Below are 13,676 nucleotides of genomic sequence, written 5' to 3'. Positions count from 1 at the left end.
GTAAAAGACAATAAATCATCCTTTAATGTATCTAATTTGCTTTTAAATTTACTAATGTTTTCCATTTGTGCTTCTTCTTTCCTTTCTTGTTCCAGTTGCCACTGCTATAGTCTCTCTTCCTGTTTCTTTTCTTGTCTCTTTTCTTTTTCCTCCAACAACTGCTGTAATCTCTCTTGTTTATTTTGGTGTTCCAGCTGCCACTGTTGCAGGTTTTCTTGCAACTGCTGTTGTCTCTCTTTTTGTTTCTTTTCTTTTTCCTCCAATCACTGCTGTAATTTCTCTTCTTATTTCTTTTCTTTTTCCTCCAAGAACTGCTGTAATTTCTTGTCTTGTTCCTCTTCTCGTTCTTCTTGTTTCTTTTGCTGTTCTTGTATTGCTGCTATCAATCTGTTAAGCTATAGTTTGATTTGCCAATTCTCGTTTCCATTTTTTTTGTCCCACTCTCTGACACCAATTTGTTACGCCTCCGTTCGTTAGTTAATTTTCCGTAAAAATTCTTTTCGAAGAAACTTTACCGATACAAGTCCTTTCTTAAATAAAACTTTACGTTACACTTAATTTCAACAGTTGCGCTATAACAAACGCTATAATTCACAACAAACTTCTCACATGCTCAACAATATTCTGTCCAATACATTCAATTACTCATTACCTTCCCTTTGTCACGTTGTGACCATCTTATATATAAAAGAATACCGAGATGTAGTAGGTTCGAGAAGGAAGTGCCGTGATACAAGCACCACGTGACCTACGTTGTCGGAACAATATCATGGAATGTTATCATTTCATCACTACTTGATTCAAGCATTTCTAATTAAAGTCAAGTAAGATGTTTATGGTGATCCTTATTCCCTCTACATATTATGTAAACCTCTGTTCAGTGACTAGCCTCTGGATGAGAATACAGAAGGTCCAATGGTACTTCTATGTTCTCTTCCAAACATCAGTGATGATGGTGTATTGCCTGTAGCTTCATGTAGATGAATTATTGTATGTTAATGTTTGATATCCTGAAGCGACAACCAAAGAAATGAAAATATGTATAAATTAAATCTGGATGGAGAGAACAGTCATTGTTTCTGTAAAAGGAAATAGTAAGAAACTTTATAACTGAACAGTTTTATTTCCTAGTTTTTTATGTATAGACAGTAAGTATTGATTAGAACCAGTTTCTTTATATCAATATTTCAACATGTACTGAGATTGTCCTGCTATAATTGGTTTCTTAACAACTGTGAATTATGGGATTGAATGATTTCAAACTACAGTCTCAATTTACTATGATGATTGAAGTACTGATACAATTTCTAGTAAGATAGTTTTCCTACAAACTTATAGAATTTATAAAATATTAATAAACATTGTTATTTTTGCCTAAAGTTTGTTATTTGTAATTACTTAACTATAGGACTTTAAAGTATTGGTGTCAGTAAACATATTAATAGGACAAAGTATTATAAGATTTTATGGTATTCAACCATTAAAGTACACAAGATAATATACAGTTGATTGTTGTGATAGTATACCATCATATTTCAACAGTTGAGTTTGTCTACTGTAAACCTTTCTATTGAACAAGATAAGATAAAGTTGATTGTTGTGATACTATACCATCATATTTCAACAGTTGAATTTGTCTACTGTAAACCTTCCTATTGAACAAGATAAGATAAAGTTGATTGTTGTGATACTATACCATCATATTTCAACAGTTGAAGTTGTCTACTGTAAACCTTTCTATTGAACATAATCTTATACTTCCATTTTATATTTTCAATACTGTTTCAGTCCTGGGAGAAAAGTTTTATAAAGTGTGAATCTATGAAAATTGTGTCATAATTATTTTTACCTTTAATATTTTGATATTTGTTGTGATTGTATTAAACCATTAAACTGAACTTAAAAGTTCAACAAATATTGTATGATACATTTGACTATTTCACAAAAGTATCACAAACATATGTTATTTCTAACTATGAAGCAGAAACTAGGAAGGAAACTTAATGAATTGTTTGAAGATTTGGTGTACATGTTTGTTGATGATAAACCATACAGTTATGTAACATGTGGAAAGGAAAGTGTAACATTGGATAACGTAAAACAATCTAATATACATGAAGGTGATGATAAACCATACAGTTATGTAACATGTGGAAAGGAAATTGTGACATTGGATAACGTAAAACAATCTAATATACATGACGGTCATGACAAACCATACAGTTATGTAACATGTGGAAAGGAAAGTGTAACATTGGATAACTTAAAACAATGTAATATACATGGAGGTGATGATAAACCATATAGTTGTGCAACTTGTGGAAAAGAGTTTAGAATGAGGCATTTCTTAAAATGTCATGAAAGAATACATACTGGAGAAAAACTTTGTAGTTGTAACATTTGTGGAAAACAATTTAGACGTAGTACAGACTTAAAAAACATGAACAAATACATACTGGAGAGAAACCTTATAGTTGTGCAACTTGTGGAAAAGACTTTAGAACAAGTACATACTTAAAATATCATGAAAAAATTCATACTGGAGAGAAACCTTACAGTTGTGCAACTTGTGGAAAAAAATTTAGAATGAGGCATTTCTTAAAGTATCATGAAAGAAAACATACTGGAGAGAAACCTTACAGTTGCAACATTTGTGGAAAACAACTTAGACGTAGTACTGACATAAAAAAACATGAACAAATACATACTGGAGAGAAACCGTATAGTTGTGCAACTTGTGGAAAAGACTTTAGAACAAGTACATACTTAAAATATCATGAAAAAATTCATACTGGAGAGAAACCTTACAGTTGTGCAATTTGTGGAAAAGACTTTAGAATGAGGCATTTCTTAAAATATCATGAAAGAAAACACACTGGAGAGAAACCTTATAGTTGTAACATTTGTGGAAAACAATTTGGAACTAATGATGAGTTAAAAAGACATGAACGAATACATACTGGTGAGAAACCTTACAGTTGTGCAACTTGTGAAAAAGACTTTAGAACAAATGAGGAATTAAAAATACATAAAAGAATACATACTGGAGAGAAACCTTACTTTTGTGTTGTGTGTGGAAAAAAATTTGGATGTAATAGTAACTTAAAAAGACATGTACAAATACACACTGGAGAGAAACCTTATAGTTGTACTATTTGTGAAAAAGACTTTAGAACAAATGAGAAATTAAAAATACATCAAGGAATACATACTGGAGAGAAACCTTACAGTTGTGTAGTGTGTGGCAAACAATTCAGAAGTAATACTAGCTTAAAAGAACATAAACAAATACATACTGGGGAGAAATCTTACACTTGTGTAGTGTGTAATAAACAGTTTAGAAGAGGTTCATTAAAACATCATCAAAGAATACATACTGGAGAGAAACCTTACTTTTGTGTAGTGTGTGGAAAACAATTTGTATGTAGTAGTAACTTTAAAAGACATGAACAAATACATACTGGAGAGAAACCTTATAGTTGTGTAATTTGTGGAAAATACTTTATAACAAAAAATGAATTAAAAATACATCAAAGAATACATACTGGAGAGAAACCCCACTTTTGTGCAATTTGTGGAAAAAGATTTACAACAAGCAGTTCTTTAAAAAGTCACGAAAGAATACACACTGGCGAGAAACCTTACAGTTGTGATGTTTGTATGAAACAATTTAGAAGTAACTCTAGCTTAAAAAAACATGAACGAATACATACTGGGGTGTAACCTTACATTTGTACAGTATGTGATAAACAGTTAAGAACAAATGATGGATTAAGATTTCATAAAAGAACACATACTGTAAGAATCCTTACTGCTGTACAGTAAGTGAAAATTAATTCAGAAGTGACTCTTATGTTAAAAATCCATCAAAAAATACACCTTGGAGAGAAACCAGTTTCACAGTTTATGGAAAACAGTTTGGAACAAATAATGAATTATAAATACATCAAAGAATGAACACCTGGGATAAACTGTACTGTTGTTTACTGAGTTGAAACAAACTGTAACTACTACTGAATGTGGTTATTGTTTAAAGTTTAGTGAACCAGATGATTAAGGTGTACAGATCTGTCTTTGGTGTGTTTTTGATACTTTTAGTTGGAATAAAACAATCTAATATACATGAAGTATGTCTCCTACAAACTGTAAATTCATTGACAGTAACTATAAAGACTAGATTGAATTGTTTATAACCTTTTAAATATTATTAAACTATGTACACAGTATTAATTTAAGGTGTATAAGATCTATGTTTATTGTGTTTTTTATACCTGTACTTGGGAATTATTGTGTGAAATGTTATGAAGGGATAAAATGACAAAACTATTGTTAACTTCATACATAGAAATATGTTAAAGTTAAGTCCGGATGGAAGAGAGAGCAGTCATTTTTACTATAAAATGAAATTGAAAGAAACTTTCTAACTAAGCAGTTTGTCTTATCTTTGTAATTCTCTGTGTATAGAGTTTGTGAGTAATAGTTCAAAGCAGTGTCTGTAGATTAATAGTTCAACATGTGCAAAAAATGTGGTGCTATGGTTGACTTTATGGATACTTACAACCTCCATATTCTAGGGGTTTGGTGGTCATGAGTTGTTTCTGGTTAAAGGAATGTGTCCTAAACTTGATTGTCTGGTAGTTAGAGTGCTTGAGTCACAGTCTGAGGGTTTGAATGCCTGTTGCCCAACATGCTTGCTCTTTTAACTGTGGATGTTATAATATGGTTATCAATCCCATCACTTCTTGATAAAAGAGTATCTAAGAATTGGTGATGTTGACTAGGTGCTTCCCTCTAATCTATCACTGCTTAAGTTAGGGAGGGCTAGGGTAGATAGTCCTTGTCTGTCTTTGTGTAATATTGAAAACAGACCATAAACAAACTTAATAACATATTTATAAATAGTTTCATTTGTGAAGTTCTTGTGTTGTGATGATTGATTTTTCTGGATATTTACACCCTCTAGGTTTTAGGGTCTTGGCAGTCATGAGCCCCTTGATTCTAACTTTTTTTATGCTGAACCAAATCTTTATGTTTCTAGTAAAAATAATGTGACCCAAACTTGGTAAAAGAATAAACAATATATTTAATCAAGTTTCATTTGTCAAGGTCTTAGTATTTCTATATTTATTTATTTAACTTGAATACAGATCTTTTGAACAGGAACATTAGAATATTTTATGATATTAAATAGTTACAGTTATGAGACATCTCTTAAAATTAATCCAGAAATTACTGGTTGAAAGTAAAGTTGGTTGTTGTGACACTGTACCATCATAGTTCCACAGTTGATGTAAGACTTAGTTTAATGTAAACCTTTCTCTAGAACATGGTATGTTACTTCCATTTTATGTTTTCAATAATAATTTGAAATAGGGAGGTAAGGTATTTCTAAAGTGTTAAACTATGAAAATTGTATCATAATTATTTTTACATTTAATATTTTGATATTGATATTTTTGATTGTATTACACTATAAATTCCTTCTATATGATGTCCATGGATTAAACCAGTCTTTTAACCCCAGAGTAATCATCATTTAATATAGTCTCTATATGTTCATGATACTTATCATGGCAGATGTCTCTGATGTTCTAGTTTATGACCCCATAATCAAATAAGATTGAGTTATAAAAATTCGTCATTATCAAAGTAATTTCTATATTATAATGAGTAATTATGTTAAATTCTGTACTTCTCAGACAGGTGGTAAATAACTTAGAGAAGAGGGAAAACCTAGAGAACAAATGTCACAATTCTCATACTTGTGGAGACTGAGGATTTGTTTTAAATATTTACTTGGAAAATTAAGAATTTAAAACTGAAGTAATTAATATTTGATTTATTAGTCATGTTTTGATGTCTAGTTTGTTGACATCCATTGATAACAAAGTAGTTTAATTAAATGTTGAATGTAATTCTCTGAAAACATACACGCTTTGACTTGCCTACAGTGAGAAGGTTAAAATTACGTATGTATCGTATATTTTTATTGTAGATATAAACATCTGTTGTGGAAGCCATTTTCCTGATTATCATCTTTTAAAACAAGAAGATCCTTTTAAAGACGTGAAATCTTCAAAATTAAACAGTGATGTTTGTGGAAAAACAAATTTAAAAGGAAGTAACATAAAACAATCTAATATACATGAAGGTGATGATAAACCATACAGTTATGTAACATGTGGAAAGGAAAGTGTAAGATTGTATAATGGTAAACAATCTAATATACATGAAGGTGATGATAAACCATACAGTTATGTAACATGTGGAAAGGAAAGTGTAACATTGGATAGTGTAAAACAGTCTAATATACATGAAGTTGATGATAAACCATACAGTTATGTAACATGTGGAAAGGAAAGTGTAACATTGGATAACATTATCAATGTGAAAACAGAAACTGAATTCCAACAAGATTTACAGTGTAGTGAATCTAGGTTGGAAAGTACATCTGGTAAGTACATCACTATATTTTGAATTATCCACAACAAAGATCTTTACATACCATTTTGAAGTTTGGTGTAGTGAAAGAGGAACAAGAAGAGAACTGTGATGTAGGAACAGAAAAAACTGAGGTAATTTTTGTTTAAAACTTTTATAGTTTTGTTAAAAGTTATTATAAATTTTTGTAAAGATGTCTTTATGAACTTTGTGTGACTAAAGCAGAATCAGTGTTGAGATGTTTGAAATCATGAAATTCATAAACTGTTTTCTAAACCTCTAACTGTTCTTTTTGTATCATTAATGTTAGCATATATGTTACATTTATTATTCTAGCATTAATGATATCCATTAACAGATGTTACAGTGTTTTTATTGTGTTGTTAATGTTTGCTGTCCATAGATGTTACACTGTTCTTATTGTATTGTTAATATTAGCTGTCCACAGATGTTACACTGTTCTTATTGTATTGTTAATGTTAGCTGTTCACAGATGTTACACTGTTCTTATTGTATTGTTAATGTTGGCTGTTCACAGATGTTACACTGTTCTTATTGTATTGCTAATGGTAGCTGTCCATATATCTTACACTGTTTTTATTGTATCATTAATATTAGATGTCCACAGATGTTACATTATTGTTCTTGTATTGTCAATGGTAGTTCCACAGATGTCACACTGTTCGTATTGTATTGTTAATTTTAGCTGTCTGCAGTTGTTACAGTGTTCTTATTGTGTCGATAATGATAGCCGTCTACAGATGTTACACTATTCTTATTGATTTTTTAATGATAGGTGTGTACAGTTGTTACACTGTTCTTATTGTATTGTTAATTTTAGCTGTCTGCAGTTGTTAAACTATTCTTATTGTATCGTTAATGTTAATAGATATTACATTTCTATTGTTACTTTACCTTCATAAAATATCTGGATTTGAGGACAGAGTGTCATCTCTTTAACACAACAGTAAAATAAAACTTTTTTAAATACAAACAACTCTGTGTGTATTTTTATTTTCAGTATTATATCCTCATAAAACCCAGTATTTTTGTTTGTGTATTTGAGAAAATATTAGGTTATTAGATATTCCCTTTTAATTATGTTCTTGTCTTTATTACTTGTATAATATTCTAAAAGTAAATGTAACAGAAATGAACTACTTTTCTATACATTTTTATTAACTTTGTTTATAGATTTATATTATCATATTTTAAATTAATCAACCGGAGATGATATTATTTGTTTACTTTAGTGATGTCACTAGTTGTTGTTTTTATTGACCTTTTGAATGTGTTGTTTGATTTTAGAACATCTTTGTCACAGTGAAAACAGAGCAGCCTCATGACCTACCAAAAGATGAGGTCATTTCAAAGTTCAGTGTCAGCAATGATGATGATCCTGATACTAGCATGAAGGAGACTAACAGTATTTGTCACTAACTTGTTTTTTTTCTCTTGCTTGTATGTAACTGTAGAAGAAACTACCAGTTTTATTTAGTTTTAAAATGTAAAATTTCCTTTCATATTTGTTTTATAAGGACAACATGATGTATCTCTTTTAGTCCCACAAGTTAAAGTTCATCTATAAATGTATGTGTCCTGATGGATCAATCTGCCCTAGGTACAAGATGAGAACATTTTCTTAAAGTTTTTACTTCTCTTTTATTGCTCAACTTTGGCACTTTTTTATAATTGATAGTTCTATAGTTCAGCATACCTGTGTACCACAAAGGAAATTATATATGAGACCTATTCATCAAAATACGTTTTGTGGTATTTGAATATGATGCAGTGAAGCATGATTTACATTCAGTGTTGTTATACACAAATAAACACTATTTATACTTCTATCAACAGTAGAAGGTGATTCCTTATGTTTATACAAAGAGATGTGTCATCATTGTTGCTGCTTTTTTAAGGGTGAAAACTATTTTCTTTCAGTCTGGTCTCTAGCAAGCATCATGGCCCAGTGTACAGTACTTTGGAATTGTAATAGATAGGTTTAGAGTTGTAGTTTCATTATTTTGCTGTAAACAGTGTTTCAGATTATTAATGTCTTTCTTTATTCTATCAAACAATCAAAATCCCAAAGTAATTAATTAATCAAAATTAATATGTTGGATTGTTACTGCTTTCAGTTGTTCTAACAGTTGGTTAATCAAAATTAAGATTACTTTACTTATCATGAAGATTCTCAATTAGTTAACATTTCAGTTCTCATTTATCACTGTTTTTTAGTATTTCAAGTTTCTATAATATTACTATTATAACCATATGTTGTTAAGTGCAATGCCAAATAATGGGCTGATTTCAAAATACGGGAAGGAGACTTGCTAACAACACCTGACTCTACTTTGTTTCATTTAATTGCTTGTATGTACCATAGTTTGATGAACATAACAGTAGTTGATTAATTGAATGTTATCAAGTTGATTGATTGATTAACAGTTTCCACTAACCACATATCTCTAGATAGGTTGTAAATTTATTAACAGATACCACTAATCACATATTTCTAGGTAGGTTGTAAGTTTATTAACAGATACCACTAATCACATATTTCTAGGTAGGTTGTAAGTTTATTAACAGATACCACTAATCACATATTTCTAGGTAGGTTGTAAGTTTATTAACAGATACCACTAATCACATATCTCTAGATAGGTTGTAAGTTTATTAACAGATACCACTAATCACATATTTCTAGGTAGGTTGTAAGTTTATTAACAGATACCACTAATCACATATCTCTGGGTAGTTTGTAAGTTTATTAACAAATACCACTAATCATATATCTCTAGGTAGGTTGGAAGTTTATATAATATTATATAATTTTAAAAATGTGTCATATGCATTGGCCCACTGATTGCTTAGTTTCCCTGTTGCCCCTGGTACTACCCATAAGATTCCCATGAAGTTTTGGGTTCTCCTCATTGCTCCTCTTTGGCAAGTCCAGTCAATGTTTCCTGCATTACGTGTCCTTCTCATTTGAAACTTGTGTAAGTTATTATATAATGAATAAAAACATGATTACATTGAATGTTGTTGTAGTAAACAAGTCTTATGCTCTTATTGTGGCTCCTTGTTTAACCACTGTTTGGTTCAACTAAGAATCAACAAGTCTTGTGCTCTTATTATGGCTCCTTGTTTAACCACTGTTTGGTTCAACTAAGAATCAACAAGTCTTATGCTCTTATTGTGGCTCCTTGTTTAACCACTGTTTGGTCCAACTAACATTGTGCTTGGATATTTCTATGCTCTCTACCCCCTGCCTCTTTCTCTTCTTTTTTTAGATTAAGGGTGTTTGAAAGAATAATACTCTACTGAGAAGAATGTTTTGCCTTCCAAGTGTCCATATTTTTAGTTCTGTGTCTTTATAGGCTGGATACGTTCACCCATTTCTAGATATGTCTAGTGTAACGGCTATTGTTGTAGTTATGGTTTCTGTTTAATCTCTTCTTCATCACAACATTCAGAGTTTCTGTTGTCAGGATTGTTTTCTTTCCTGTCCTAGTGCTCAATATCTGTTTATATGTTATTATTAAACTCTAGTTTCTTTCTCAATTTCATTGTGTTTATTTTGGTTTATAGTTTTTCATAGTTAAGTCAGTTTGATTTGAATTTTATGTTTGTGTGATTCAAATTAATTCTACACAGGTATTTACCACTAAGATACTTTCCCACCCACCTCCATACAGTAAAGAGGAATATATAATGTCATCATGATCTCAAACAGTGAAATCTGACTTTTGGTAGAAAAGTAGGTGATTGAAATATAAGTTGTACAGAATGTGTGAGTGGAGTATTTTGGATGAGGTGGTGTTACTACATGAAGTTCATTCAAACCAAAGAAAAGGCTTACAATATTTTAGAAGAAACCACTGGTTTTATTTAGAGTTTTAAAATGTAAAATTCGATAAGTTACATTATCTCCCCTCACATTAATAGTTATTATAGTTTAGTGCTGCCCTCTGTATGCAAAAACATTTTGCACATGCCAAAAACCTTGAAACTCCTAACTATCTGGAATTGGCGCATGTGACTTCTCTATTCAATTCTACTTATCACTTCTCGTTTTGGCATTACTTGTGTCAAGATTATTTTTGTGCAGGTGCTCATCATATGATTTGAATATGTGACTTATAGTTGTTTCCAAAGTGGAATTTCTTCATTAATTTTTTCCTCACTCTCTAATTTTTATACATCAAACACTTTTGTTTTATTTATATTTCCATATTTATATTACTTCTGAGGTTAACGTTACCACTTCGGGTATCATACCTTCTACTAGTACTACCATCTCCTTTTTTAGGTTTCCTCATGATAGGTTTATTTCATATGTTTTGGACAGTCCTCACTAATGTACTACATATGAAAGCTAAAGGAGATAGCTGCCTATTCTTGCCATGTCTTGTACTGAATAAATCAGTATGGTCTGCTTTTCAAAATAAGGTTTGGCGGTAATCCATTGCACTATCTCAGGTGATGTTGTTCCTCTGAACTCTTTACCGTGCTTTCTTCTAGTGGAGCTTGAGAGTCCTTACCATCTTTCAGAACCAAGCCGCTGGAGTGGTGGACCATGGAGGCATCCTCCTGAAGGTGTTAATGAAATACAAATGCTATATATCAATTAATATAAAACCATTCAGTTGAGAGTGTGGTGGTGATATTCTGCTGATGTATATGACAAGATATCCTCCACTATGTAATGTGGGAGTGAGCCATCTAAATTGCAGTTCACCCCTTTGATTGGGATCCCTCATCCTACCTCTACTTGAATGGGTTTTGTATATAGAACTGAACCAATCAACATGCCAGCAGTATGAACCTCTTTCATACCCCCACATAGATGTTGGTACCTGGTGACTGGGTTTTGGATTGTAGTTGACTCACCAATGATATGATCGTCATCTTACTCCTGTCAATAACAAGCTGGGTGGGAGTTTTAAGGCTTTGTGGTGTGCACTAAACATGTTTTTGCATATAAAGGGCAGCATTGAACAAGAATATCTATAAGGACAACATGATGTATCTCAATGTGTGTACACTGTAAATGTATGTGACCTAGTCAGTTAATAGAAACTTATAGTGGTTAGGTAATGATTTTTATTTTTCTATGTGTTTGTTGTTTTTCTTTGCTCATCGTATTATGAATTGTGTTTTGCATATTTTTGATAATTCACAGTAAATTATACACCAGACCTGTTCATCTAAACACATTGTGTTGTATTTCAGTATGATGTAGTGAAGCATGATTTACATTCAGTGTTGTTATAGACAAATAAACACTATTTATACTTCTATCAACAGTAGAAGCTGATTCTTTACAACAAAGATCTTTACATACCATTTTGAAGTTAGGTGTAGTGAAAGAGGAACAAGAAGAGAACTGTGATGTAGGAACAGAAAAAACTGAGGTAATTTTTGTTTAAAACTTTTATAGTTTTGTTAAAAGTTATGTTCATGTGACTGATGGAGAATTAGTGTTGAGATGTTTGAAATCACAAAATTCACAAAATTTAATAAACTGTTCTCTATACCTGTCACTGTTCCTTTTTTGCATCATAAATATTAGAAATTCACATATGTTACACTTATTATAGCATTAATCTTTGCATCAAACAGTTGGTACACTGAGGTAGCAATGAGACTAAGAATGCTTTAACAGGATCTTTATTTTCTCTGTATTTCAACTATAAGTCTTCAGGAGAGTGTGACACCATTGTGCCTTACAAGGGTATATATACAAATTTTCCCAGCTTAGGCTCCTGGTTGCTATGCCTTACCACTCCCTGATTAGTTTATTATCGTTGTCTGTCAACCAGTCAGCATCCTTCTTTTGTCTCACAAGGCTCACTGCCATTTCTGCCCACTTGTAGTCTCATGCTGTGGTGTTTATGTTATTTTATAATAAGATGTAAGCAGCTTCTGTAGCTTTCCATTGCTGCTTTTCCATTGCTGATCATTTTAGTTTCCTTCCATTTAGACAGGTTTCCTGCTTCCTCTGCATGTGCTATTATTGCGTTGGTTGTATTGTGCCTTCTGAAGTTTGCTTTATGCTCATTTACTCTGGTTGTTAGGCCTCTGCCAGTTTCACTTTTATACTCTGTAGGATCAAGATTTCTACACAAGGAAGATCAATCATATTATAAAGTTGTAAAGATGTATTTTCAAACTTCATCTGTGGCCCCTAGTGGCACAGCAGTATGTCTGCAGACTTACAACACTAGAAACCAGGTTTTGGTACCTGTGGTGGGCAGAACACAGATAGCCCATTGTGTAGCTTTGTGCTTAACATCAAACAACGACTTAAACTTCGTGTTACTAAAGCAAAATCATGAAACTCACAAACTTTAGTAAACTGTTCTCTAAACCTGTCACTGTTTCTTTTTGTGTCATTAATGTTAACAATCCACATGTGTTACACTTAATATAGCATTAACGTTTCCATCAAACAGTTGTTACACTGTTGTTACTGTAGCATTAATGGTAGCTCTCCCCAGATATACTGTTCTTATCATCATAGTATTAATGTTAACTGTCCACAGATTTTACATCTGTTTTTGTATTTTTACCTTGCTGCAATTTCTAGAGTCAGGTCTAAGGTGCCATTTATTGACATAACAGTAAAAAATCTGGTAGACATCAGAGAATGGAATATAATTTACATAAAAATAACTTCTCTGTGTGTTTTTTATTTTCAGTATTATATCCCTATAAAAACCAGTATTTCTTTGTGTATTTGCTTAGATAAGTATAATAAATCTTTCATTTTAATTATTTTCTTAACTTCATTTAAATGAAACTACATTTGACAGAAATCAAACTGATTTTCTCTACATTATTTTACCATTGGTTTTGGACTTATTGAGAAAAGATTAAAATAGTGTAGCTTTACTTTATTTCAAGCTACTGCTTTTGTAGTAAGGAAAAATATTATTTAAAACAGGTATGACATTTCAATCACTGGTGTGATCATTCTCAAGTGTACTTGTAATATAATGATACTTATTACCAGGAAGTAAACTGAAAATGAAAGTTAGTTTTGTTTGTTACACATAACTAGGTTTAAAATGTTAGATTTATATTATCATCAACCGGAGATGATATTATTTGTTTACTTTAGTGATGTCACTAGTTGTTGTTTTTATTGAACTTTTGAATGTGTTGTTTGATTTTAGAACATCTTTGTTAGAGTGAAAACAGAGCAACCTCATGACCTACCAAAAGATGAG

General features: G+C 31.4%; 2 protein-coding genes across 2 annotated transcripts in view; both read left to right on the top strand.

The window, feature by feature from the left end:
- Nucleotides 1–1,975: 1,975 nt before the first annotated feature.
- Nucleotides 1,976–2,518, top strand: LOC111088648 (zinc finger protein 271-like). Its single transcript, XM_022399358.1, has one exon. It carries the CDS (start codon nucleotides 1,976–1,978, stop codon nucleotides 2,516–2,518), a length of 543 nt encoding a protein of 180 aa, XP_022255066.1.
- LOC111088650 (zinc finger protein 2 homolog) overlaps nucleotides 2,043–13,676 on the top strand; it is a gene marked incomplete at its 3' end in the record, with an annotated part of 14,899 nt that continues 3,265 nt past the window's right edge. The window contains exons 1-4 of the mRNA XM_022399361.1: nucleotides 2,043–3,717; nucleotides 4,575–4,665; nucleotides 5,996–6,151; nucleotides 6,236–6,378. Coding sequence (XP_022255069.1) covers nucleotides 2,587–3,717; nucleotides 4,575–4,665; nucleotides 5,996–6,151; nucleotides 6,236–6,378 — 1,521 coding nt within the window. The remainder of the gene's footprint in view (nucleotides 3,718–4,574; nucleotides 4,666–5,995; nucleotides 6,152–6,235; nucleotides 6,379–13,676) is intronic.

This window comes from Limulus polyphemus, unplaced genomic scaffold (genome assembly GCF_000517525.1).
Source record: "Limulus polyphemus unplaced genomic scaffold, Limulus_polyphemus-2.1.2 Scaffold4184, whole genome shotgun sequence".
Taxonomy (NCBI): domain Eukaryota; kingdom Metazoa; phylum Arthropoda; class Merostomata; order Xiphosura; family Limulidae; genus Limulus; species Limulus polyphemus.
Note: the sequence above shows the minus strand (reverse complement) of the source record. Positions and strands in the feature narration are given on the sequence as shown.

Coding starts and splice junctions, on each gene's coding strand:
- LOC111088648 (XM_022399358.1), top strand. CDS start 1,976: ATGAAGCAGAAACTAGGAAGGAAACTTAATGAATTGTTTGAAGATTTG.